Source organism: Aulonocara sp. 'chitande type north' Nkhata Bay, linkage group LG6, assembly GCF_057382095.1.
Source record: "Aulonocara sp. 'chitande type north' Nkhata Bay isolate Kocher_YH1m ecotype deep benthic linkage group LG6, A_spYH_male_GT1.1, whole genome shotgun sequence".
Taxonomy (NCBI): domain Eukaryota; kingdom Metazoa; phylum Chordata; class Actinopteri; order Cichliformes; family Cichlidae; genus Aulonocara; species Aulonocara sp. 'chitande type north' Nkhata Bay.
In genome coordinates, this window is record NC_141349.1 from 19,406,353 (window position 1) to 19,434,169 (window position 27,817).

The 27,817-nt window shown below is 39.5% G+C and overlaps 1 protein-coding gene across 2 annotated transcripts; it reads left to right on the forward strand.

The window, feature by feature from the left end:
• The first annotated feature begins 207 nt into the window (after positions 1 to 207).
• On the forward strand, positions 208 to 27,544 carry LOC147327646 (uncharacterized). Of its 2 annotated transcripts, none has more exons than XR_015129872.1 (10): positions 208 to 369; positions 1,222 to 1,431; positions 1,580 to 1,729; positions 2,306 to 2,347; positions 3,244 to 3,323; positions 3,612 to 3,699; positions 3,814 to 3,924; positions 9,676 to 9,922; positions 12,757 to 12,841; positions 25,996 to 27,544. XR_015129872.1 is itself a non-coding variant. In XM_086295424.1 (10 exons), exons 1-9 carry the CDS (start codon positions 342 to 344, stop codon positions 12,816 to 12,818), a joined length of 1,014 nt encoding a protein of 337 aa, XP_086151550.1. In that variant the 5' UTR covers positions 208 to 341; the 3' UTR covers positions 12,819 to 12,841; positions 25,996 to 27,543. The 2 variants fall into 2 exon arrangements, 1 of the variants encoding a protein (XP_086151550.1); XM_086295424.1 differs by having other exon boundaries at positions 9,676 to 9,918; positions 25,996 to 27,543.
• Positions 27,545 to 27,817: the final 273 nt, after the last annotated feature.

Consider the following 27,817-nt stretch of genomic DNA (forward strand, 5'->3'; position numbering starts at 1 on the left):
AACAGGTGTCACTCTGCTTTGTTGTTCACAGCTTTAGGTTTATGGGGAACAAACAGAGTTTTGTGGCAGCAGGTCTGCGAAGAGAGTCGCCTCTGAAGCAACAGAGCAACAACGTTTCTTCTCGTCTACGGCGTTTGAGCAACGCCGCTATTTCAAGTAATGTGGTCAGAGTTTTGGTTGATCCTCTTTTTTCTGTACAGGCATGCAATGCTCTGAAGCATTAAGGAAGAACCGCTGCATATGAAAGCACAACCTTTAGACAGGAGGCATATAAATACGGATACTTTATATTTATTTCTGTTTGGCTTTTCCAGCTGCTGCTGCCATCCAACAGACTTACAATGCCATCAAGTTTCTTCTTTATGCTGGGTAAGACTGTTTATATTATATTATATTATATTATACATACAGATATTATATTATACATACAGATATTATATATATATATATATATATATATATATATATATATATATATATATATATATATATATATATATAAAAATGTGTGTGTGTGTGTGTGTGTGTGTGTGTGTGTGTGTGTGTGTGTGTGTGTGTGTGTGTGAATGAGAATGGGGTGTGTCCCTCAATAGAAATTCTTCCATCTGGGTTCAGATCGTAATTTTTACAATGTGAATTTAATAAAATCACATAATCTGACAGAACATTGTTTTCGCAGATTAAATGTGAGAGTGTTGTACGTTGCACTTAAACCACTGTGTGCATAAAAAGGTTCTCAGGCACGCTGCCTTAACACACAGGAAGATTCAGTTCAATAAGGCTGCGTGTGTTTTATATAATGGGAACTAGGTCTTATATCCTGCTGTAGTGCTTTTGTGCACGATTTCACATATGGCTGTAGAAATGTGTAGAAATGAAAGTTTTTGTAACATCTGGGGAGTAATTTCCCAAGTTGTTAATGCATTGTATTAAAGTTATTTTCTTGCTATATATATGTCGTATTTTTTTAAGATTATGAGCTGAAAGTGGACGTTTTATAGGTGTGTATTGTACTACCTGTGAGTTTCATACTGTGTTAAATGATAAGGCACTCTGAAACAGTGGGTCTAATGCGTGTTGGGTAAAAGGAACTGGGGAAAGACAAGAGGAAATGCATAGAAAGGCCAAAAAAGGTATGCTGAAACTGAATTTAATGATAAGGTAATCAGGTTTGATATATTGTTTTGACCTATTAGAACATTATATTTATTTTTTGTGTAGGTTTGGTTGTGGGGACCGCCATAGCAAACAAAACAATACTTGAGACAGATCTTAACACCTCCATCACCAACACCACCAGCACCTTCATCACCAACACCACCACCTTCATTACCAACACCAGCACAATGAACACGACCATCAATTATGATCAAACTACCATCAAGACAAGCAACTCAAGTACTGAAATGAACGTCAGCACTGAATCTTCTGGTGAGAGCTATTATCTGAACTCCTTTTACAATAAAGCCTATACTGTAAAGCAGTTCTTTCAGATATTTTAACCCTTGTAAATGGTCCAAACTTCACAGTTTCTTATTTTTCTTAACATAAAAAAAATGTTTTGATTGTTTTGTTGTAGGAAACAGCGCAACAAGTGTTGCTACTACAGGTAGAGCAAAGCCCAGCAGTCAGACTGTCACTGAAACTAAAAGGACCACAAAACCTCAAACCACACCTGCACCGGGTGGTCCTGTGACATCTCAAACCACAAAAGGCACATTCCCGAAGAGTAAGCTGGGACTGATTTCTTACATTACCAAAATCAGCATGATTATTCATAGCTCTCTGCATGCCAATAACTGTGTTGATTGTAATAAACCCTTCATCTGCAGATCAAACAGATGAAACAGTTGTTGCAACAATCCAATTGAAAAGGTTCGCACGATTTTGCAGTTCTCCTCATTTAGCTCACAGCCTCGTCATGCAACCGTTTTTAGTGGAAAACCTCAGATAAACCCTGGCGTGCTTGCATCGAGGCACGTTTTGCAGCTAAACATCCAGATATTTTCTGCAGGAATAAAACAAGAATGATGGAGGCAAACATAAGTTCCAGAGGCCAGAATTGGCCTAGCAAAGATACGAATTTGGTCCACTGAACATCTTTGTGGCCCTTGATCTTAAATGAGTTTCCCTGAGCTAGAGGAAAGAGTTGCTTGAAATTGCTTGAAACAAAAGTGCAAATGAATATGAATATCCTTAATGTCAGCTGTGGGTGTTTTTCGATTGGATTATGGATAGACTAACGTTTTATGACAACTCATTGGCAGGTTTTTTATTTCATACAAGCGTCTTGTATATCTCACAGGTTCCACGTCCAGTCCAAAGACAGCTGGCTCTGACAAAACTGGTGAGTTAAACATACGTCAGCATGTCTGTGCCTCACAGAGGCTAGAACCTTTCTGTCAAATCTAGTGTGTAAATCTACAGTCACATGCCACTTCATTAAGTCCACCTGTTCTTCTGCTCATCGATCAAATATCTGCTCAGCCAATCACATGACAGCAACTCAATGCATTTAGGCATGTGCATGAACAAGAGAGCGTCAGAATGGGAAGAAAGTTTTATTTAAGTGACTTTAAATGTCACGTGATTGTTGGGGCAGGATTGAGTATTTGGGACAACTGCTGATCTGGTGGGATTTTCCCCACACAACCATCTCTAGGGTTTACATAGAATGATCTGAAAAACAGAAAATATCTAGTGAGCGGCAGTACTCTGGGAGAAGGAGAGGATAATAGATTGACTGCAGGGAAAAGCAACTCAAACTATCAGTTTGTGCTCGACACAAGGTGTGCAGAAGAGCGTCTCTGAATGCACAACACATTAAATCTTGAAGCAGAAGGGCAACGGCAGCAGGAGGCCCCATCAGGTGCCACTCCTGTTGTATAAGAACAGGAAAGTGAAGTTACAGTTTGCACAACTCAACAAAACTCGAAAACTGAATTTGAAAAATGCTACCTGATCTGTGGCGTTCTGGTGGTAGGGTCAGCAATATGCTGTAAAAGCATGGATCCATCCTGCTTTGTATAAATGTCAGAATGGACCAGAAACTTCTGAGGAATGTTCTCAGCACCCTGTTGAATCTACGCCTCGGAGAATCAAGGCATCACTGATTGCATAGTGTAACTAATGAAGTGTCCTGTGAGTGTAGGTCTTTACTTGGAGGTCTGTGGGTCACAGTGCATAGCCACAGTGTTGGCAGATGTGCTTCACTCTAAACATGAATTGTATTTCCTCCTTCAGGTATCATCATTCTAGTCATTATCATCGTCGTGGTTGTGGCATTTTTACTTGTCTGTTACGTGACAAAGAAAAGAAGAAGAGTAAGTAAAGAAGCTCTACATTCAATACCCAACAAAGAATGGTTTGACTGGGTTTCATACTGTTTGCTAAACATGTAGGTACAGACAGCGATTTATTCATAAAGACTGGGAGTGTGCGGGGAACTGATATCCTTGTTTGGTCCAAAGATTTTTTCAAAATGTGTGGTATCATGGTCATATAACTGCAGCTTTTGTTGCTCAGTTTAAGCCAGGGATCTGTGTTGCATGTAAAGAAAAACATTTAAATAAAGGCACTAATGCGTTCCCCTGTGTTCTGGATCTCCTCAGCGCTACTCAGTTGATTTTTCCTCCAGACAAGATGAAGTCAACATCCCTCTCAGCACCGTGGCGCCTGTTGATACCGCACCTCAAAATGGTCAGTTATTGGCTGGAGACAATGTGTCGCCTTAAATATAACATCGTTCTGTTTTTTGAACCAGGTTCCTCCATCTGAATAAATAAACATTTTTCCTGTCTGAATATTTTTCAGGTCTGAAAACCTTCGAAAGTACAGAAACTACTGCGAAAGAGCCAGAAGAACTGGAGGCAAAGCCAGGAGGCGCAGATGAAGTTAAACCCGAAGCACAGGAGGAGCAGAAAGGTAAGAACAAACCTGTCTGGATCTTTTTCACAATATTTGACTTGTCACAATAGGAAACCCAGATTTTACTCACAACTTCAACAACGGTTTTTTGATATTGTACCAATAATTCACTTTGAATTTTTCACACCAGCGCCTTTCCTGTTATGATGTGTTAAAGAAAATGGTTTCCGCGTGTGTGAAACTCAGATAAACAGCATGTGTTTGGTGGATTAAAAATGGTGTGAGTGTATAACGGTGTTTGCCACTTCCTCTTTCTTAAGATGTGTTAAGAGAACAAAAAGGAAGTCCTGTTCGTGACACCGCTCCTCACACGTTACCGTAGCAACATCCACGGATGCTGTAAATATTGAAATAGTGAAATCTTTATGTGTACATGACTCAGACGTTGACTTAACGGTTAACACGAAACTTAAAATATGAAATGAAGTCAGTTTGTTTAGAGGGAAAATCTGATGCAATACACACCAGTCTGACTCACACAGTTCTCCAGTATTCTGAAATGTGTGTGTGCACAGCTAACAAAGTTTTCTAGTTTAAAAAAAGCTCCCACAACAGATGCCCTGCAGTACTTTAGCCCACCACTTGATGGAAATGGGAGCTAAGTTAAGAAACAAGGAGTATGGTTAGTTTCCCTTTACCCAAGTAGATGCAAGATCTAATAAATAAATAAATCCTGAGGTTGTGGAAAGCTGTATCCCTAAGCCTTTGTGCAGGGAATCATGGAGATGAGCTTTTGCTCTTCTGTGACTTTTATATACAACATTGTTCCCTTTTTGTCCTGCACTTGCTCATTAAAATGTTGTTGCTTTAATATTTTCGTTTCCTTATAAATGAATAAAGTTTGTCCGATCCTAGTATTCTCCTTGTGTGACATTGTGGCGTGTCTCTCTGCCTTCCCCAACAATGTCTTGTCCCAGTTGTTGTGAAAAGGGTCTGCTTTTTGTTTGTTTCCCCCTCTCGTGTGACAGTAAAAATGAAATTTTGCCATCTGCGTTTGATACTAATGTTGTCTAATCTCTGTGACAAGAATCTGTAGCACCTACTAGAAATGTACACTCACTTGCAGACATTTAGGGAACTGCTACTGTTGGTTTTGTGGGCAAAAGAGGTGTCAAGACAGCAAGTTAGTTTCATTGTTTGTTTAAATTTTTTTTTTATATCTACTATTTTAGGGCTTGAAAAAATCATTTTAAATTTGAAGAAGGCAAAGTTGATTTTGGGGGGGCAATAGTTGAATTCGGTGTGAGAGGAAACAAGCATATACGCCCTTTTCAGGCTTTGGAAATTGAAGCCTGCTAAACACATGTCATTTCCATATAGGTAGTTTATGACATAGTACTGTGTAAAAAATCTTGTGCCCGTCGTTGCTTCTTCTGTATTTTACTGGAAACAGGTGCAGCAATTTAATGAAAAATCCACAATCATAAATGGAAATACAGCATATGAGGCAAAAAAAAGACCTCTTGAAAGCAAACTAGAAAAAGTTGCATTTCCTGCAAAAATGCAGTGTGAATGCCGTGTAGTGGAATCTGAAGACAGCAGAAGAAGGAGAGCTATCTGTTGAAAACACTGTGTAGAAGCTGAACTCTGCTGAAAGCAGATTACATGTAAGCAGGGAAGATGTGCAGCATCTGTCACATGTACTCGAACCCTTGCCACCAGAGCTCACGGCAGCTGCGCATCCGACTGCTGATAAGAGGGGAATCAGCAGACTTTCTGCTGAAAAGAGGAAAAGAAGCTGAAGTTTGTGCTAAAAACAGCTTAAGAAGCTGGAATTTGTGCTGAAAAGTAGTGAAAAACTGAAAATGTTGCAAAAAGAGGTGAAAAGCTGAAATTTGTGTGGAAAAGAGTTTAAACAGTGGAAGTGTTAACTGAAAAAAATGTTGCCATAAGCGGGATTCGATCCCGGGCCTCCTGGTCAGAGAACGACTGCCCCTCTCACTGAGCTAAAACGTGGCTCAGCCCAGCAAGCAAAACTAGTGATCACACTGATAATGTGGTCCCTGTTAGCAAATGGGCCAAAAAATGGCATAAAAGGCTGAATATCTGAAAAAGTATAAAAGTTATCATCACCAAAAGATATAGCAGAAATAGCAGAACAGTTTAAAGTTTGAACGGTGAAAATCGACTGAAAACTGAGGGAGTAGTTAAGAAATGGAGCAACTAGAATAATAAAGGATAAAGAGAAACAGGGTCTCAATAGTGTGAATGCCTCACAGGCATTCACACTATTGAGGTGTAGCTCAAGATCAGCCTATTTTCTTGCATGTCAGATAGAGTGGTGTATAATCTTGTGCAGAGCGGTGCACAGACACAGATCTAACACAGACCCTGAGTAGCAGAAAATAATGACTGCGGCTCACATTGACAGGCATCTTAAAGCCACACATTGAGATAAGCACATTGTTGTGACTTTTGCAAACTGCGTGTCGTGCAAAAGGGGTATGGGCTGACGTTTTTAGGAGACTTTTCACTTGTCTTGTCTTGCTGACCACTGAGAGAGCTTTGCACTTCCAGAAATATTGCATACTGATTCAAACGGTGCATTTGTTACAGTTTATTTTGGTTGGGTTTAATATTTTTCTTCAGGATCAAAATTGCTGTACAGCTATTTTATATAGAAAGATTTAACTAATGACACAAAAGCTGACTCTTATCACCCATTATGATCTTTTATCAGGACCGAGTACTCCTCTGGCCAGTGAGTTGGCAACATTATTTATCATTTGTATTTGGACCGATCACAAATACTTCTCTTTTTTTCTCTGTACAGTGGCCATTTTTAAACAGAAAACTGTGTTTTAACCGTGGATACATCTCAAATATACAGATCAAATAACGCTCACACAGAAAGCCAGAAATAAGCAATAGTTACTCACGTGTTGTCGGTGTGTTTAAGCATCAAATCAAAGCAGGCAGGATTTACTCACAATTGACAGCAAAAGCAAGGAAAGCAACTGTCCTGGCTCTCTCTGAAATGAACCAATCAAAGGTCAGTTTGATAGCAAGTTACTCTGCACAGCCCTTGACCTGAAAGGCAGCATGTATAAAAACTGCCATCAGTCTAGAAACGCACAATAATTTGCTCAAATGTGGGTATAATAGCTTGGTATATCTACAGGAAGTGTTTGAGGTGCTTTTTTCAGCCATCCCACTGAAAAATCGAACACACGTGCTTCTATTTTTCAGCATTTAGAATCAGACTATATGTGTTAACTTGACGAGAAGCACTTTTTTCCCCCTTTTTTTTAATGTAAATATTTAAATAGTGATTGTACTGTACTGTGAGTAAGTCAATACTGTGCTTGAATGGAAACACAAATCCAAGCTGCTGTTAACCAGCTGCTTTTGCTGCACTCAAAAAAATATTTATGCCCAAAATCCTACGTAAATGTCCCGTGTAACTTTGTAACATAACTACAATGCCAAATGGAATCTGGTCAAATGAAACCTAGTTGACTGGTATACATGTCAGCTAGGTTTCACATTTCACTGTGTTATTACATCTTCCAACAAACCGATGCATTCTCATAAACTTATAATAAATCTATTAAAAATACATAGCAGTGGGTTTGTGGTTTGTGGAAGCTGCCCCACCATATTTGAATTCAGTGGCCAGGAATGACTCCTCGCTTCTTACTAATGGCATTTTATATTTGCAGCTAAAAACCGGCCACATATGTAGTAAGTTGTGCCTCAAACTTTAAACTCAAGATATTAAGCATAATAACTATGGTTTATCATTAGAGGCGAGGTCTTTTGATCCTTTTCCTCCTCACCTAAAATCTCATCTACTGAATTGAAGTCAGGGCTCTAACACAAATGCTAATTAATTACAGATATTATTGCACGTTCTTATTCTCAGTAGATTAGACATGTAATCTTACTGTCTCCAGACAGCTGACAAGTTTGCTATATAAAAACACCAGCTGGCTATAGGCTAACATTATGTCAGTTAATATTAGGCTTGAGTATCCTAAAAATCTCACCTTTCCTCTGATAAACAGTTACATACTCACGTCATATGAAATTTTATTTAATTAGTGGTGGAGTCCAGCAATTTTAGACCCACTTCAAAGGTTTCACTAATGCTGGCAAACAGCAGGTAACACAAGCTAACAACAGCTAACAGAGGCTAACAGTAGCTAAAACAGTAGCACTTACCAACAGCTCAGAATATCCCCAGCAACAATTCAACTCGGTATGGCTGCCATGGTCAAAAGTGAGCTGATTCACATTGCACTCCTTTCACATAGTTTTAGAGTCCTTTTCCAGAGTGAATAAAGTTTCTCACCCAACATTGACAGCTGAGGTAAACAGTAGACCGACAGCCTTCCACAAGTAGGAAAAAACCAAGTTATAATTTTTGTTTTGTTTTGTTTTTATCGGAGAACTGTACATGTGCAGCTTTTTCAATTACAAGGTATTCCTCACTTTATACTATATTTTACTCTTAAGGTAAAGGCTTATGGTGAGCTGTATGTGGGGCTGAACAGAAATGAGAAAAAGGCTTGTAAAGATCGGCTAGGCAGAGCTCAAACTGGAAAGGATGTGCAGCAGATTAGGGTGGTTAAGGATAGACATTGAACTCTTATAAAAAGTGAAGAGAGTATGTTGAGAAAGAGTACTTTGAGGAGCTAATAATTAAGGGAAATGAGAGAAAAAGGACGACGGATGGAGGACAGTGAATCAGGAAGTGCAGAGGACTTGCAGAGGAGTGGAAGAGGCAGCTGGTCCAGATGGACGGTATGAAGATACGTTTAACCAGGATGTTTAACACAGTTCTGGAGGGAGAGATCATGCCTGAGGAATGGAGAATGGATGTGCAGAGCTGCGTCACTACAGAAGATAAAACTGAAGAATCATACCATGAAGCTAGTTGTTGAAGCCAAGGTTAAGAAGAGAGGTGATGATCAGTGAGCAGCAGCATGGTTTCATGTCAAGAACGAGCTCTACAGACGTGATGTTTGCTTTGAGAGTGGTGATGAAGAAGTACTGAGAACGTTAGACCTGTTGTTTGCAAATAGATGTGTTGCCCCCTGGTGGCAGTTGAAAAAAAAGCAAAGAGTTGCGCATTGGCTTCATGTTTAAAACCCAAACGAAATAGTAGTTAGAGGCTGATTCATGCCAGGAATCCACCTGTGAAGAATAGTTTAGCAAAGGCTCGAATAACGACTGACCAGCCAGCTTAGTCATTCCACAATTACGTCTTGAAGAACAGCCATCTTCCTCTTTCCCTAATTTCTCCTTTCCCTCTCCCTAAGACTGGGTCAGATAATAATGGGGCCGCCCTACTTTCCCACAGCCTCCAACAGCTGCATGGCTGTGGCTCATTAGGAAGTGATCACTAATCAGCTGCATCATTACCAACATGGTGGCCCCCTCAAATGCTTTTGCCCAAGAAATATCATGCCTGAGGACAAACTACTTCAGGCTGTTTAAGTGGAAATGCTGTGATTATGGGGCACCTAAATAATTCAAACAGCGGTTCTGCAATGTCATCTAGATTTAAAGGAAAAAATGAAGAAATGTTTCAAGAATTTCACACAATTAACTTATTGCAAAAGTTTAACATTCTGTCGAAAAGGTATGACACAAATACAGGGGCATTCCAGTATTTTCAAACTCAGTCCGTGTGTTTATTCTACTTATCCACATTGTTTCAGTTTCCATTTATTTTAATCACTGTTTTTTATCTTGAGAACCACAAAAAACAGCTGTGCTTTCTGCTTTTGTTGTCCTTTACAGCTGAGACTGATAAATCTGTTGCTGATCCCAGCACTGAGTCTGCAACTCCAGCTCCTGCTCCCGCTCCAGACAGCTCTGAGGACAAGCCCAAAGCGGATGTAGCTGAGCCTCCTGCACCTGTGGAGTCCACTGTGGAAGTCAAAACTGATGATGAGGCCGCTGTCTCCAACAAGACTTCAGTGGAGTCCCTGAAGGAGACAAATGAGAACAACAGCAACAACGCTGGCTTCATTCAGACGAGAAGTTGGTATTTAGATCATTTGTTCCCTCTAAACATTCATCACAGGTCCTTCACCTTCGGAAATCCTAAAATACAGTTTACAGAAACGCCCGTATAGTACACTGAGTATGATGCAGGCCTTCAAACACTCAGGTCTCATGGATTTGTCTTAACAAATCCCAAACTCGCTCGCGAACTTACTGTTCTGCTATATGGGGTAAACGTTCAGCTCTTCCGTGTTCATATCCGAGTTACAACAAAATGCAACATTTCAACACACTGCCGTCTAACAGAGAAACAACAAAAGCAGAACTTTCGTGCATATTGTGAATTCCTTCCTCTATTTACCCTGAAAATCTAGATTACTGTGAAACATTGGAAGGTAGATTAAGACTTTTTCTTTCAGCCTGACATGTGTACACAGTTCTTAGCCAGTGTAATTGTGTAAAGGATCTTCTCTAAAATGAGTGTGAAAGAATGCCCCTTCTAGTGGTTGGATAGTGTAAGTAATAGGGAATAACAGCATGTGTAGGTGTGATCTTTGCGATCAGCTGAACTCGAATCAAACTGATCTTCTAAAAATTGTCTTTTTGTGATAAATTTATGTAAGCAAAATCACTTAAAGAGTACTGTGACAGACTAGAGGTGTATCCAGGGTGTACCCCACTTCTTACTCTGTGGCATCTGGGATAGGCTCCCCCACTGTCAAAGTAAACCAGGAAACACAGGACAAGCACGGCGACCGAGAACTAACCACGAGACACGGCTGAGAGGGAAGACAGATGACTAAACATAGAAAGAACAAACCCTACACTAGAGATGTGACACACTAAACATGGAAGGCAAAGGGACAAAACCTAAGAACCAGGAATCCCAAAGACACAGACATGACACTGACTGAGAAGACAGGGAACGTGGAACATGGAGCATTGGAGGCGCACAGAAGCAGACACCAAGAGAAAATCATAAATAATGAAATCAATGACTATAAATAACACAAAACACTCTGTCAACAACCATGACACCATTCAAATTTGGCTTAAGTCCATCAAGGTCTTCAGTGTCAACTTAATTATTAATTTATTGGTTGGAAAATGACAAAAAGCCGTGTGTATAGTCAACTTAAATTACTGGAAAAAGATTAAAAATATCAAGTATGATTGATCGGTAAAGAGATAATAATGCTGTATAGAGCTATTTAAAACTATGTTTTTACTGCCATTGTTTGTATTGGCACCATATGGGCATACGGGCAATGATATGGATATGTGGATTTTTAATATCACGTTACTTCGGACCTCTAACCTGTTCTTCAAGGTCAAATAAGGTCAAACTTTCACAAAATGTCTTTAATATCTTCTGGACATCAGGTCTTTTTTGATCACATAATGGCTTAGTGGGGCAGAGAAATATTTTGTACATAACTGTGGAAGTGGACTCTAACCTCCAACCCATCACTGTCAGGTGATGGGTTGTCAGTTTAAGTATTTTTCAGTTTAAATACTGCAGCATTGTCCTGTTTTCATGTGTCATTAAAAACAAATCAACCCAGTTTCAGTATGGTATTAATGCTACTTTCAGTTCAGTGATGAGCACCACCCCCTTGTTTGTGAGCTCTGACTTTATTTTTCTAAAACCTGGTTGCCTGTTTTCTGTTCAATGTAATGAGAGGACGTCCTTTGTGGTGATTTTGGGTAGTAATGTCCTGTTTTCAAAATATTTGCAACCCAATTCCAGTATGATTGAAACTGAATTGATAAAGACAGAAGACCTACAGTTTAATGCATTTTAGCATAGATATTAATAAATTCATAAATCCACAGGATAAAAGAAGAAATCAAACTCTGAGCTGGTGTGTATTTCCCCCCAAACCTTCAGAGCCCTACATTAAACAGTTCTTATTATTACAGACAGTCGGTGCCAGCTTAGACTCCTCAAAAGCTAATATGTCAACTGAGCACTCACCTTCCTGCTCTGATGTCTGGCCCTCCTCCACCTTCTTCTCTGACAGACTGACTCCCCGTCCTGAGTAAAATCCTTTCTGCCTCATCCTGCCCTCTGCTTCCTCATGGTTAAAAATGTGAGCTATAAGTCCCGCTATCCACTACAAAGGACACTGAATACAAGTTTCACTTTGAATGGGGTGCATTTCTGAACTCTTACTAAAGTTAAGATCCTCAAATTGAAGAAATTTGAGTCTAAGCAATAGAAGTATCACTTAACCTTCCTTGTGGCCATAAAATATGGAAGCCCAGGATGTCATATAGGTTGCATAAAAGGTGCTTGGTGTAGCGGTCTCAGTCTCATATCCCCCAACAGAGGACAAAAATTAATAGCGGGGTTTTACGAGGATATGGGGATTCTAAATATCACATTTTACCTCACTTTTACATTTCACATCTGCCTTACTTTTAAGCTGATCCCCAAATTTGTTACACCTTTAAAGAGAGTGTTGCCAGCCAGTTAGACATATACCGTATTATAATGCTACATATTAAGTTCACGTTATTCGTGTCCACTTATTTACTTAATCAATATCTACTCCTACATAATGTTTGTGTAATCAAAGTAAACATCTGTCACGTCGCTCTTATCTGATTTTTGCTGCACTGCAAACTTCTTAAAGCGCATTTAAACAGAAAGGCGAAAACAAAATGAATATGTACTAAATACAGCATTATTCCCTTAAAAGTAAATGCTCCCCAGAGAGTGAGTTGCCTCTGCAGAGGTGTGCGCTTCTTGTTTTATCCTTGATTTGACTTCTCCTCTAGTTTTGACCGTCAAGCAAGTGGTTTTTGACATGATAGTGTGCATCCACAACGCACCCACAGCTACACCCTATTTCTGTTTCTTTTGAATAGATTTGATCTTCTGGGAAGTTCCTCTCGACTGTCCGGTGGGAGATATTGTGGCAGCCTGGTAACCGTGCTGTTCCTCAGAAACTTGGTAAGACTACATAACACTACAAGACAAATGCTGTGCTGCAGCTGCTCCACCGCTCAGCCAGCTTAGCTGTTAATAAAAGGACAACTCCCGCCACCAGCTGAAAGTCAACCACATACGACCAGCGGGCGTGCAGTGTTACAGCTTCCTGTCCTGAAGTAACTTATTAAAAATAGAAATACCATAACCATAAAATCTAAATTTGTCTAATGTCCAAGTCCTGAAATTGTAAATCATCTTGACAGCCTGACATCCAGCGGCTTATAAATACTCATCATGGGAAACTGCAACCAAAACCGAGCATAAGTGAAACATGAAGTAGTATTACATACACGAGTTAGTTAAGTTGATTGTTGAATCAAAGTCAATTTTGCAAGCTGCTGACTGGATCGCCATCATTTCCACAATTAGGCAATAACAGAGAGACACACCCAAGCCAAACACTTCTATCAAAATGTGTTTCTGCAAACTCTGAGTCATGCTTGACATCACTCCTTTATTCATCTGACGTCTCCCGCTCTGTTTTTCGCTGATGGATGACATCCTTCTCTCACACGAGTAGTAACACGGATCCTCTCGGTCTAATCATCACATGCTTTGGATGTAAGGCCCACATCTGCACCTGCAGTCCACCCTCTCTTCCTATCAGCTCAACAATGCTCCGGGCTGCAGCCAGAGGCCTGAGGAATTCACACTGCTCTTAACAGCTGATGATAAGCTCACATCTGAGAGGCTAACTGCTCGGGAGCTCGGCGTTTTCAGTCACGGATCATTTCCGCTCTCACAGAAACAGCAGCTTCAGAAATGCCGGGAATGTCCATTTCTGCAAAGGCAATCGCTTCTAGTTCTGTCTCTGATACTTGCTCACATGTTTAGTGGGTCTTTAAGATAAGAAAAATGAAGGCAATCAGCATGACTGTGAAATCAGCTATGCATTTACACAATATTACAGTTAACTATTTGATCATTGGCATCCAAACCTCTATTTCAAAACGTTCTTATTGTGCTGTCCGTAGGAAAAGTGCAGGTTTTCCCATTATCAATGATGAATGGGACTGAGACTGCTTTCATTTTGCTAACAGCAGCTGTGATTTTTCTACAGTGTCACGTCAAAGTACATTCTGTGACAAATCTTTTCTTCAGTAGTTGGCAGGCAGCTTTGTTTGTGGATTTCGACTCTGTGGTGGCAATTAGTTTTTCTTTTCCTGTAACTGAAGTTCATTTTTTATATGCCTGGCTATGTTGGACCAATGAAATGCCTCTCTAATTATATTGCTGAAGGCAGGAGTGGGCAATTAATTTTCCTAAGGAGTCACATGAGAAACTGGGACTGTTGTGGAAAGCTGCGTAATAACAATAATAATGTCAATAACAATATTAATAGAAAAATGACATAAAGCATATAACTAGACACATACTAATACTTAATTCAGTTCAATACTGAATTCAGTTCAGCAGTGCAGCCCTCCACAACAGTCCCAGAAAATATACATGCAAGCTCTCTAACTCTGCATAATACACCAAGCATATAAATGCAATCAGTTTGATGCCGTGTGTGTTCATTAGTCTGAGAAGCTTAGCTGGATGTGGTCTAGTGTTCTGAAATCAGCATTATTTTAGGCTTCAGAGTGAGTAATGAGCATGCTTAACAAAGCACTTACTAAAGCGCTTACGGAGTCTAAAACTCACAGAACCACTTTAGCGTGTGCCATCCATAGCACCTTACTTTATTCAAAGTGCAATGGAACAATGTAACTGTCTCTAGAAATATGTAAATTCTGCATAACAGGAAAGCCAAATATGACTATGTTTTATAGACAAAGTTTGCTTTTATAAGTTACCCTGCAGGATTCATTTACAATAAGCATGACATACAACATAAAAACATTGTTTTCTATCTTAGTCATGTCAAGAAGTAATTATTATTCTTTTTAATTCATGGTCCAAATGGATGGCATAGATCAAACAGCTAGCATGTGTTTGTGCAGAGGTGCCAAAGACTGCAGTTCATGGAATGGTCAGTCTTAGAGACACGTTAAAATACCCACCTGTACAGTAGAAGTGTACATGAAAATAATTTTTAAAAAAAACCTTTGGTTACTAATTTTCCCTCTTCTTACTCACCTGTTAAAACTGCCTAATCTGCACACGAGTGACAGGTCGATGTTACCAGCTGCTTGCAAGGCTTGATCTTTAATCCTCTAAGTTTTGAAGTTTGGAGGATTTTTATGCAGTTATGTGCCAAATAATATCACTTGCTGTGTTTTTAGTATCACTAGCAGTCTATATAGTTAGGCACAAAGGTGGCAGACATCAAAAGTTTCTCATCCAGAATGCTCTGTTTTATTTTGTTTTTTCATAAATCCAAAAAGTACTCAGCTCTAACCCAGCACGTTTTAAAGGTGTACTTGAAGAGAGATGAAAGGCTTCTAAGAAAGCAACTACATTTTTATACCTAACAAGTTAAGAGTGAGACATGATGCGAATGTGATTCTCTTAGCTGGCCTGGGAATGAGAACAGGCAGTCTGGAGAACCATCAGAAAAAAGAAAAGTGAAGACTGCACTGATCCCCACCTGGTTTGGGAAGTGATGAGCAAGGTGAAGTTTAAAGGCTGGAGGGGAAGATAATGGACATGAGCTGCCAGGTCATAAACTAAACCAGCATAATTAGACCTGAGACTTTGCTGTGTTATTTTCCAGTCAGAGCAAAGCTTTCATGTCTGATGGTTAATGTTGGTGGAAACTGCCGGTACCGCCTGGGAAGAATATTTCACGGTGAGGAAGAGGCAGAAGTGAAAGAAGGATAGACTCAGATTTTACTCTTTGAGACAAGCAAAGCTAGTAGTTAGCGGGAAGCAGCAGAGGCACTTACTGGAAAGGTGGTGTAGAAACAGGTCAAAGAGATGAAGAGAGATGAAGATCTGTGGCTGAAGATGGTGGTTTGCCTTTCTTGAGCTTTTGTGTGTGGAACACAAAGTAACACAAACAGTACAAAAGAAAATAAAAATATTAATACAAACTTTTTTCTGTTTTTTTTAGAAGCTGTCTCTATTTTCTTACAATTTTCTTGGGAGACATATAAACATAAATTTGTGGCGGGCTGGATGACAATAGCGCAGTGCTGAACACAGGGTCTTTATCTCAGTAATAACAGTGAAGGAAAGCTTCCTGCTCGTGAGGTTTGATGTGGTTCAATCTGGCAGGTCAGCCGTTACACCTGGGAAGCTTTGCAGAAGGGAGGGACTGCTGGAAAACACCGACAAGCCCTTCACACTGCAGAAACAGTGAAGAAAGAAAGAAACAGCTGGCGGAGGCTGGATCAGCCCCTTTTTCCCTACACGTTGTGCTGCTAAGCACCAAGTTTTTGCTAAAACTTTTCAACTGCAAAGTCACAAGACAGCAATTACACCTGTGTTATTTGCACTGCGTTTGCAGAATGATCCTGTGCATGCAGCTTTGAGAGAATGGTGGAGTGAACGGTTTTACTGCAATGATTTATTATGAGATGAGAGAAGTTTCAGGAGCATTGAGTTTATGCGATTTAAGAAGGCATGTTTAAAGTATCTTGTGGTAAAATACATTCATCGTCTAAATGTCTGTAAGGGTTGATCGTATCTGCATAACATAATGGATTAAAATAGCAGTAAATGAGCATTAGTGGATGGATGGACTGATCACAGAGCAGGGGATTTTCTTTTTGTTTAATTATAGTCTTGCTAAATCATAAGTAAATGGTCATCTATATCAAAGTCTCTCACGATCGCCAAAATATTCTTAAATCAATTACTATATCAGATTTACATTACTGTGCAAAAGTTTTGAATCACTCATTTCTTTATATTTTGCTCGGAAAATGGGAAATAGTCAGAGTGAGTTATTGGAACGTGTGCAAAAATGGATGGAAATACAGTATGTTAAGGCAAAAACAGAGTTTGTACAATTGTAGCAATTTTTATTCTTCAACACAGCCTGAACTCTCTCGGGTGATCTTTCTTCTAATTTCTTTAAGTTGTCTTCAGGAATAGTTCTCCAGGCTTCTTGAAGGACATTCAAAGCTCTTCTTTGGATGTTGGCTGATTTTTGTTCTGTTCTCTGTCGAGATGATCCCACACTCTTTATTCATGTTGAGATGCCGGGTCTGGGGAGGCCAATCCGTGACTGATAAATGTTCCATTGTGTGTTTTTCTATCCAGGTATGCTTTTACTGCATTGGCAGTGTTTGGGATCATTGTCTTGCTGAAAAAGCCACTGCCAGTCAGATGCTTTCAACATGGTATTACATGGTGGATTAAAATCTGATGGCACATTTCTTTGTTCATATTTCCATAAATTTTGAAAGATCCCCAACACCACTGGTTCAAATATAGTCCCAAACAATGGAAGGAGCCAGCATCGTGTTTTACAGATGACTGTAGATACTCACTATTGTACCTCTCTCCTGAGCTCATCCTTACTTACTGAACCAAAAACTTCACATTTGGATTCATCACTCCATCAGATCAGTTGCCACTAATTTTCAGTCTTGTGGGGAGGTTTTTTGGCACAACTCAGCTTTTTCTCCCAGTTCCCCTTCCTTAAGCATTGCTTCCTGACAGCTACCCATCCACTGGGACCATTTGTGATGAGGCTTTAATTAACAATAAATGGATCAACTGAATGATAGCTGTGTCTCTCAGGTCCTGTGTCAGGTCTTTGCTGGATTTTTTTCTTATCTCATAAGTTTGTTCGTTTTGGTCCATGATTTACTAGAATCGCCATTTCTCCTGGAGTATTGCTCAGAATTGAATCAAACTTCCAAACAATGATCACCAACTCACAGTTTTATTTTCAGATCGTCTTCAGAAAATGATAGTTTGCAAGTTAGCGCATCCAATATAGAAACAATCTATAAAATGTGCTTCTAAAGTTAGGAATTGAACTCGTGTTTTTAGGGACATTAAAGGAAATGAGACTGTGCTTTAGTTGAATTCTTTAAAATGCTTGGAAGGAACTGACCTGTAGCAGAGGTCAAGGTCAACAAATCATTGACTAACCATTCCAGGCATACAAGTGACTGACTCTTCCTGATGAAATGTAAAGAGGATAAATCTGTCAGTAGCGTTTGGCCTTTGACCTTTGGAGATGACATTTTCTGTAACACCTTTCAAATCTCTTAGAAAAATGTGCTCTAAACAAAACTGAGTGATGGGACATGTTTTTGTTTAGTGTGCTTGTTTGGAGTGAGCCTCTTTTGAGGTCATAATTTGATTTGGTAAGAAGGCTCGCAGACGAGGTCATCCAGACTTTTTCAACCTGAAATCAGGGCAAAACTTTAAAGCATGACGTTGCAACACTTACAGCAGATTAACACTATGTGCTGTGTTTTTATATGTAGAACTTCATCATCGATCTTTAACAAAACCACAGAGTTTACCCTCTTTCTTTGGCTGCTTGACTTTAGAGGTTCTGGGTTTAAATCCTTCACAAAGGTCATAGGTCACATAGTCCTTATTACAGGGTACACAGTGACTGCAGAAGGATAATGTGGCCTCAGTGTCAGAATGAACTGGCTCACATTCTTTGCCTGTCACTGAACAAGTCTCTGCAGAACTGTGTTCGCAGCAGCCGTTGCGATGAGTCGTCCAACACACATTTAACAATTCGTCTAGTCACTCTACTCTAAGTGGAGCTGTATTTCTCCATCATACACCTATTTTTTACTGCATGATATTAAACTGGAATCCTGCTGAAGAATATACAAAAGCAACAATGAGAGTGAGTGCTCTGTTAAGGTCAGGGCAGCTGCAGACACTACAGCCAAGTAGCTGCTCCTGTTACAGTGGGGCAAAAAAGTATTTAGTCAGCCACCGATTGTGCAAGTTCCCCCACCTAAAATGATGACAGAGGTCAGTAATTTGCACCAGAGGTACACTTCAACTGTGAGAGACAGAATGTGAAGAAAAAATCCATGAATTCACATGGTAGGATTTGTAAAGAATTTATTCGTAAATCAGGGTGGAAAATAAGTATTTGGTCAACAACAAAAATACAACTCAATACTTTGTAACATAACCTTTGTTGGCAATAACAGAGGTCAAACGTTTACTATAGGTCTTTACCAGGTTTGCACACACAGTAGCTGGTATTTTGGCCCATTCCTCGATGCAGATCTTCTCGAGAGCAGTGATGTTTTGGGGCTGTCGCCGAGCAACACGGACTTTCAACTCCCGCCACAGATTTTCTATGGGGTTGAGGTCTGGGGACTGGCTAGGCCACTCCAGGACTTTCAAATGCTTCTTACGGAGCCACTCCTTTGTTGCCCGGGCGGTGTGTTTTGGATCATTGTCATGTTGGAAGACCCAGCCTCGTTTCATCTTCAAAGTTCTCACTGATGGAAGGAGGTTTTGGCTCAAAATCTCACGATACATGGCCCCATTCATTCTGTCCTTAACATGGATCAGTCGTCCTGTCCCCTTGGCAGAAAAACAGCCCCATAGCATGATGTTTCCACCCCCATGCTTCACAGTAGGTATGGTGTTCTTGGGATGCAACTCAGTATTCTTCTTCCTCCAAACACGACGAGTTGAGTTTATACCAAAACGTTCTACTTTGGTTTCATCTGACCACATGACATTCTCCCAATCCTCTGCTGTATCATCCATGTGCTCTCTGGCAAACTTCAGACGGGCCTGGACATGCACTGGCTTCAGCAGCGGAACACGTCTGGCACTGCGGGATTTGATTCCCTGCCGTTGTAGTGTGTTACTGATGGTGACCTTTGTTACTTTGGTCCCAGCTCTCTGCAGGTCATTCACCAGGTCCCCCCGTGTGGTTCTGAGATCTTTGCTCACCGTTCTCATGATCATTTTGACCCCACGGGATGAGACCTTGCGTGGAGCCCCAGATCGAGGGAGATTATCAGTGGTCTTGTATGTCTTCCATTTTCTGATGATTGCTCCCACAGTTGATTTTTTCACACCAAGCTGCTTGCCTATTGTAGATTCACTCTTCCCAGTCTGGTGCAGGTCTACAATACTTTTCCTGGTGTCCTTCGAAAGCTCTTTGGTCTTGGCCATGGCGGCGTTTGGAGTCTGACTGTTTGAGGCTGTGGACAGGTGTCTTTTATACAGATGATGAGTTCAAACAGGTGCCATTCATACAGGTAACGAGTGGGGGACAGAAAAGCTTCTTACAGAAGACATTACAGGTCTGTGAGAGCCAGAGATTTTCCTTGTTTGAGGTGACCAAATACTTATTTTCCACCCTAATTTACGAATAAATTCTTTACAAATCCTACCATGTGGATTCATGGATTTTTTTTTCACATTCTGTCTCTCACAGTTGAAGTGTACCTCTGGTGCAAATTACTGACCTCTGTCATCATTTTAGGTGGGGGAACTTGCACAATCGGTGGCTGACTAAATACTTTTTTGCCCCACTGTATACTTTTCCTTGGAGGAGGCATGCATAACTGGTGGGAGTGCAGTCCACAGACAAACAGGCACACAGACGCCAATACAGAGCCTTGCATTGGCCCTTTGACGATGATATTAACATTGCACTGACCCAAGAGAACTTGTGCATACTCCCAGACATAGAAATTAAAAAATACTGGAAACGTCTCATTTGTACTTTACCTTTGGCCTCAATCTTTTTATTTTAAGAGTTGTCAAAGAATGCCTGACCTTGACCTTCGCTATTTACACTTGAAGCATTTTACACAGTGTCACATTTTCTAGATTCTTCTTTTGTGCTTTGAAAGTGGAACCACAAAACATTTAAAGGAACTAATTTAGGAGTTTATGTGTGTACCATGCTGCATTTCACTCAAAGGACAGGACAGTGGGGAAAGCACAGTGAAAACACTTTGTGGAGAAAGCAGAAATAATAGCTTAGAACTACTGTGAATTGACGTATCCTTGGGCAAGATGCTGAACCCTGAGCTGCCTCCAATGCATTCATCAGAGTGGAAGTGAGAGTGTGTATAAGGTAAAAGCGCTGTATGAATGTGTGTGATTGGGTGAATGACACGAGTTACTAGCCCGTCACTAAAAATGTGGTGTCACAGTGGGTCAGTTTTTTGCAGTCTGTATCTGTATTGCCTTTACTCTGCCTGGTTACTAGTTTTTTAGCAATTTGATCAATGGCAGCTGAACGTAGTTCATGAACTTGGCATGATAATTGATTCACAGAATTATTCATGGGAGATTTTGTATATATGTAAAACATATGAGATTGTTAACTTGGATATATATTAAAGAGTTTTGATTCATTTCACACTACTTTCTGTGCTGTATTCAGCTGCTGTACATTACAGCTCAGCCTGCATAGATAAACCCTGTACACTAGTCCCCTGGTATGACCATCCCTGCCCATGTCCTTTTCAATATTAAGGAATGATGAGGATACTATATCACATTGTTCAGCAGTCACTTCTTCAAGCATAGCTGTCATGAATCTTGAATGATGTAAGCATCTTTAGACACAATCAATAGTGTAACTGCTGGGAGGCGGGGACAGTCACACTCAGACATGATACAGTTCAAATTCAGCTAATCTGAAAGTGGCCATGCTAGCCTCTGTCTAAGGCTATAATTAGGTTAAGACCTATATGGTGACTGTTAGCATGTTCACATTGCCGATGTTGACATACCAATGCTCCAAAGGTCACGTTTGCGATATTCATTATCTTAGTTTAGCTTGTTGCCATGGTAACATATATTAACTGATGCAGAAAACAAAGGTGAGGGCATGTATTAAGTTTTCCTGGCATTTACAAACCAAAGCGTTCTACAAATGTTAAACATGACTGATCAAAGTTATTATGGCTAATTTAGACTAGCTGGACTTTCAGGGATTCCAAACCCTGCATTAAATTTCTACAGGTGCAAAGAAGTAGAAGTAGAAATCAACACTGTGAGCCTGTCTGACTGAATGGAGGAAAAATAGAGTGTTATCTGGACCAAATCTGATATCTTCCGATCTGTGGACCAACAAAATTTACTCCAAAACAATGAAGGCAAGAGATGCAACCATTTTCATGTCCAAAACTTAATGTAGCTGACCTACGATTCCCCCAAAAAGCCTGCAACATAATGCTTCCTCTCTGGTTGTCCTCTCCGGGCTGGTTTTTAAACATTCCTCTTCGGGCTTAGAGCAGTTGGCAGGGCTGCTGTGATCAGTAGGGCCTGCTGACAGATGGACATTCATCCACCTGCTGGTATCGCCTCCGGCATCAGCTTCACATTCCTCAGGCGGTGTCAAACTGTCAGAAACACACTGTGACTTTATTACATCTCTGTTTCTCATCAGTAACACACGGTTTAAAGTGAACTTGGGTCACATGACAGATCCTAAAAAGTCGAAACTTTGTTTTGCTTTTATGTTGTGAAGTGAGTCAAGCTTTTAGTTCTTCTATATCGAAGCATTCAAATGGAAAAACTAGACTCTTTTAAAATCTATGCAGACCTGCAGACTATAATCCGCATATTACATTGACAGACACTAATGTTTAATTTATGTTGTGGTTGTGCGCATTTGTGGAGGTATTTGCCTACAGGGAGCCTAAAAAAGGGGCTTTCAACTGCCACAAACATGCTCAGTCTGTAAAAAAACTTACTGCGTGTCGCTTGTGCATCTGTCAAATGCTGACATTTTGAGTGGGCCAGAACAGAAAAGGAAGAAAAGCTGAAAAGAAAACAAAACTCCAACACAGATTAAAAACATTAAAAAGACAGCATGAAAAGTATGTTATAATCAGTGTTGGGTAAGTTACTTTAAATTAGTAACTTAGTTACATTACTAGTAACTAGTAATCTAGTATCATAAGTAACTCAGTTACTTCAAGTTACTCGTTACTTTCAAAGTAACTAGTTACTAGGGAAAGTAACTTTGGTTTTATTCATAATTTTCTTGTTAATGTGTTGCCTCCATAACTTTGCCAGTCTTTTGACTAGAGACCAGCCCGCCATTATAGGGAAAAATCATAAAGCCTTTGAATGAAAACAAACGCTGTTGTGACAGTGATGTACACTGTTTTGATGGTATACAATCGTTTGTTGTAAGACTCAGATAATTATTTTTTAAAAGCTAGACATTTTAAATGAGAATAAGAGAGAAACGTATTTCCTTGTGCCCCCCTCTCCCTGTTAATGCCCTACCTGGCCCCCTGGCAACACTTTGCTAGACCCGCCCCTGCACAGTTACCAGCTGTCAGCTATGTAAAAAAGGATCCTGGTGTTATTTGTCTCTCAGAAACAGTTCATAACTTCCCTTCAACTCATTCATGTCACCTAAAAGGTAAACCTGTTTCTCCATCACCTGTTCAGCTCTGATGATTCAGTAAGGACATCTCCTGGTTTCATCTTCATGTTTCCCTCTCACCAGATAACCAAACAGATATCATGACCAGCAGCTTTTACAGCTGTGGCTCCTGCAAACATCAGCTGATACTAGAAATTAATATTAAATAAATTCTAACAACAGCTGATCAAGCTTAAACGTGCTGCTGTTGTTTAGCGCGACATCCGCTGTGTTTCTTTTCACCTCAATACGAAACGCGTGATATTTTCTCTGAATATGAGACGATTCCGTTTTTTGGCAACTCTAATAATTAACCTTATGAACAAAATAAAGTTCAACATCATTAACATCATAGCACCCACCCAGCTGTATAGAAACTCCATCATGCTAGCTAGTACGCAGTACGAAAAAGTCAGAATAACGAAAATAAACTCCACCTAAACTTGGGTTATATCTGACACAGATAGACTGCAGGTCATAACTTCTTACCTGAAGTTCAGTTCACACTCGGACCAGCAGCTGCCTCGGGTCTCTCTTCCTTGTGCGTCCCCTTTCTCTCATCCACCTGCTGGCCTCCACCACTTGCTAATGTTACTGAATCTGTGGAAGCTCCGCGATAGCCACCACACGAAGTAACGAGTAACGACCCTATCTAAATCCCAGTAACGACTAACGCGTTCCTGATTTTGGCATAATAACTAGTTACCGTGCTCGTTACCACAATAATAACGTAGTTACTGTAACGCGTTATTAAGTAACGCGTTACAGTCCCAACACTGGTTATAATTCAATCTTCTTCATGACAGGCCACAAGCAAGAGTAGAGACCGGCTATAGTACAGACTTCTGACACCTGCCCCATCTAAGACAGACACTTTCTTTCAACACGCTGCCAACACTCGACTACAACTGAACCATAATTTCACTATAATGGATACACACCACAAACTTGATGTGTAGCGACTACTAGCGGCACTAATTATTGACCAACTGGCAAATATGCTAGCTAGCCAGGAACCCCGCGCCTTTATAGCGCTAGTCAGCAGCAGCTCCTCGTGTCCCCAGGTGTTGTTTAAGTCACTAAAGACGTGTTCAAGAGGGAAAAAAATCATTAAGCTAATCTAAGTAAAACTGTTGGTACCACAACACTAAAAAAGCAAAACATTAACTTCTAGAGGTGAAAAAATGAAGCAAATGCAGTCGTATAGATCCTTAAATGACAACTTGAAACTCAAAAATGAACATGCTTGCAGTCTGGTAAATAAATAAAAATGGTATCTTTGTCTAATTTTTACTGTTTTTATAGCTTAACTTAGGTCACGTTTAAGTTTGGTTTAGGTCACGGGAAGCTTTAAAGGTTGAGGTAGAGTCATTAAGGTTGCACTTGCTTGTTTTTCTGCATGTACATGTGTTTTAAGCATGTATTGTGCTAGCACCCCATCAAATATCACTGAATTACAGCTGCACCCTGCTAATCAAATTAGCTAAAACTGCTAGCCACTTAGCAAACTGTCCAGCTCTACTCTGTCATCCAAAATATGATCATATCTGGCATAAATTCCAAACTGGAGGCTTCAAACCATTGATTCAAAAACCATGTTTGATGTCTGTCTTTTATAAACATATATTTAAATAGCTTCGTAGATGCTAAAAATCTACATTACTAAAAATTTCTGCTGTTTTAAGCTACCTTATGAGAGCAGCTCACCAACTTCAATAGTTCTACCATATGAGATAAATTAGTGTTTCTTATCTTACCGCATCGTATTCCTGTACTGTAGTCATTGAATGTGTGTGTATTCTTCCATGAGTAATGATATTAAGATTACTATTACTTTGACTCGCTGATTATGTTGTCTGGGTGGAGGCACTGCATTAAAAGTAACAGCGTGTTATAAAAGCCACAGAATACACAAAAGATGAAGGTGCTGCAGTTAGTCTGCAAGATGTGAACTGAAACTTTGTCTGAGGCTATTTTTATGAAAGCGTAGTGTAAGTGTCCATAGATCTCTGTGATTATGAACCTCAAAGCCACAGATTGTAATATTTTTTGTCATTATATGAGGTGATGTTGTGATTATTTACAGGTAAACTATAAATCGCCATCATGTTCCTCTGTGAGCACCGTTTCTCTTGGTTCAGGAAAGTTAACCTTAGACTAATCAATCTGTCAGGTCTGAAGCATTTTATCATCCAGGTATTTTTGTGCAAGTCTGTATAAGTCAGTAGTCCTAATAAAAACTTCACAAAAAACACACAACTTAAGGTCATGACACATGGTGTAACCTTTTCAGCTGTTAATTGTGTGGGTGAGGTATCATGAGAGTCAATGAGCAGCAATTATACAAATGGGATTTTGAATGGATGGTTATTATCAGAAGAGAAAAGTAAAGTTGATGTATTTAAATTTGTTTTGTTCGAGTAGTCACGGTTCTTGTTTAAACCAATTTTTTAATTGTTCTTTTGAAGCTTCCGTACATAATTTGAAAATTGATGTATTCAAGTAAAGATTCTGAAAATACCTTTTATAAAAATTAAAAGTCAGCTCATTATTTGGACAAAGATTTGTAAAAACTCTAAAAATGAGCCCTGCAGTGCTGTTGTCACTTGGTTTGTTTCTGTTTAAACACTTACTAGTTAACCATAAAACACAGCAATAGATGTAGAGTTAGCATTATGTCAGTCATCCTTTCCCTCAAACAGATGGTTCTCCATAGGGATCAAAGGTCATGTCAAAGGCCACATAAACTTGGCCAAAGCAGAAGTTACAAGTGGAAAAAGCAGGTGATTGCAGAACACGTGACTGTGGGAAAGGATGCACTGTTTTCATTGCTCTGTTTCTTTTTTCTCACTCTCTCTCTTTATTTTTTTTGCAGACCAAAGGAAAAAAGAGGCCGTCGGGGAAAAGGATATTTCTATTCAAAGTGTATTCACTGATAACTGTGATACAAGCTTGTTTTTTTGTTTTTTTTTTGTAGCATATACAGTAATGTGGAAAAGTCTTGAGCCAGCCAATATTTCTTTGTATTTTGCGAGACAAATCGGAAACATTTTTTATTTTTAAACATGTCCAAGTATACGTGGACGTACAATATGTAATCAAATACTGAGTTTGCATAATTCTAGTGAGGTGTGAAGTTAATATTTGGTATGACAACGGAAAGCTTTCTTGTCATTTCTTAAAGTAGCCTTCAGGAATAGTTCTCCAGGCCTCTTGAAGGACATTCAAAGCTCTTCTTTGGATGTTGGCTCGGTACCAAACGACTGCGTTTGGGGACCGCTGGCATAGTGGATAAAAATCTGATGGATGTTTCTCTGAAAATGTCAGGTACTACGACTGGAATGAAACAACAGCCAATGTCCAAAGAAAAACTTTGAAAGACCTTCAGAAAGCCTGGAGAACTATTGATCAAGACCCTGCTACCAGAACGTCTGGCTTCTTGAAAGCAAAATACTTTTTAAATTGAGGTGTATCTCAAGACTTTTGGACAGTGCTGTAAGCTTTTTCAAAGTTAATTGTTCGCTTTTCGTTGTTTTAGTAATTACTGAACTTGTCTTCTGAATATGTATTGTGGCTTTTATTCATCACTGTTCAGGTCATAACCCCTTCAATAGACTGGCGCTCTGTCCAAGTGTGTACTGCACCTCTTACCCAATGGCTGACAAACACCAATCAAACCATTTTGTTTGGTTTACACTTATTGTTAACCAATCAAAAACAAACAAACAAAAATGTTAATTTAATTTAAAACATTATACATAATCCATTTGAGAGGAACACAAAAGCACTTACTACACGTTTTTGCCATATTGTAAAAAAAAAAAAAAAAAGTGTTATAAATTTACAAGGTGAGTGTGAAGCAGAGAATATGCATTCAGATTTGCTCACTTAATAAATACACTGGCTGTAAGTGGTAATCATTTCCAAAATGGTTGTTTAAGAATCACCCGTTTCAGGCATTCAGAAATAATGTAAAAGCACTCCTAACTAATGGATCTATTAACTAATCATTTAAGCACAATTTTAAACTAAAACATGCATATTAAGGTTTTCTACATTGGTATTACTGGCCTTGATATAAATAATGTAAATAAATCCATGCATAAGTGTGTGTATATACAATGATTGGCTTGATATGGTCACTGCTACTTCACCAAACAAAGTTATTTGAATCCTGGCTCCAAAACTCTTTACTCATTTTTGGCATGTATTTGTAAAATATGAATAATATGAAAATGACAGAGGCTTGTCAGATCTGATCAAATTGTGCTTTCCTCAGTTTAAGAGGAAGTGCTTTACAGAAGCTCCATTTTGCTGTTTTACGTTCTTCCTATAACAGTGTGAAGCTTCGTGTTGCACCACTTGTTATGACGTGACTTTCGTTTGAATTTCATTTGATTTGTATTAAATAAAAACTTTTTTTCTTTGTCCAGAAGCCTATTTTTCTTCCCCCACCGTTAGCAAATAGTAATTAACATTTGGTGAGGTGTAACACTGTGCTGCACATAGGTTGATACCTGCTTCTCCTTTTAGTGTAGTGAGGCCATGATTAGTACTAATTAAATCTGAACATATTGGCTGAAATGAGAATCATATTTAATGGTGCTGTACAGCAAATTTACATCTACATGAATACGATTACAGACGCGGCCGTGCAATTTAACACACAATAAAGCCTAATTAACTGCCATGTCCAT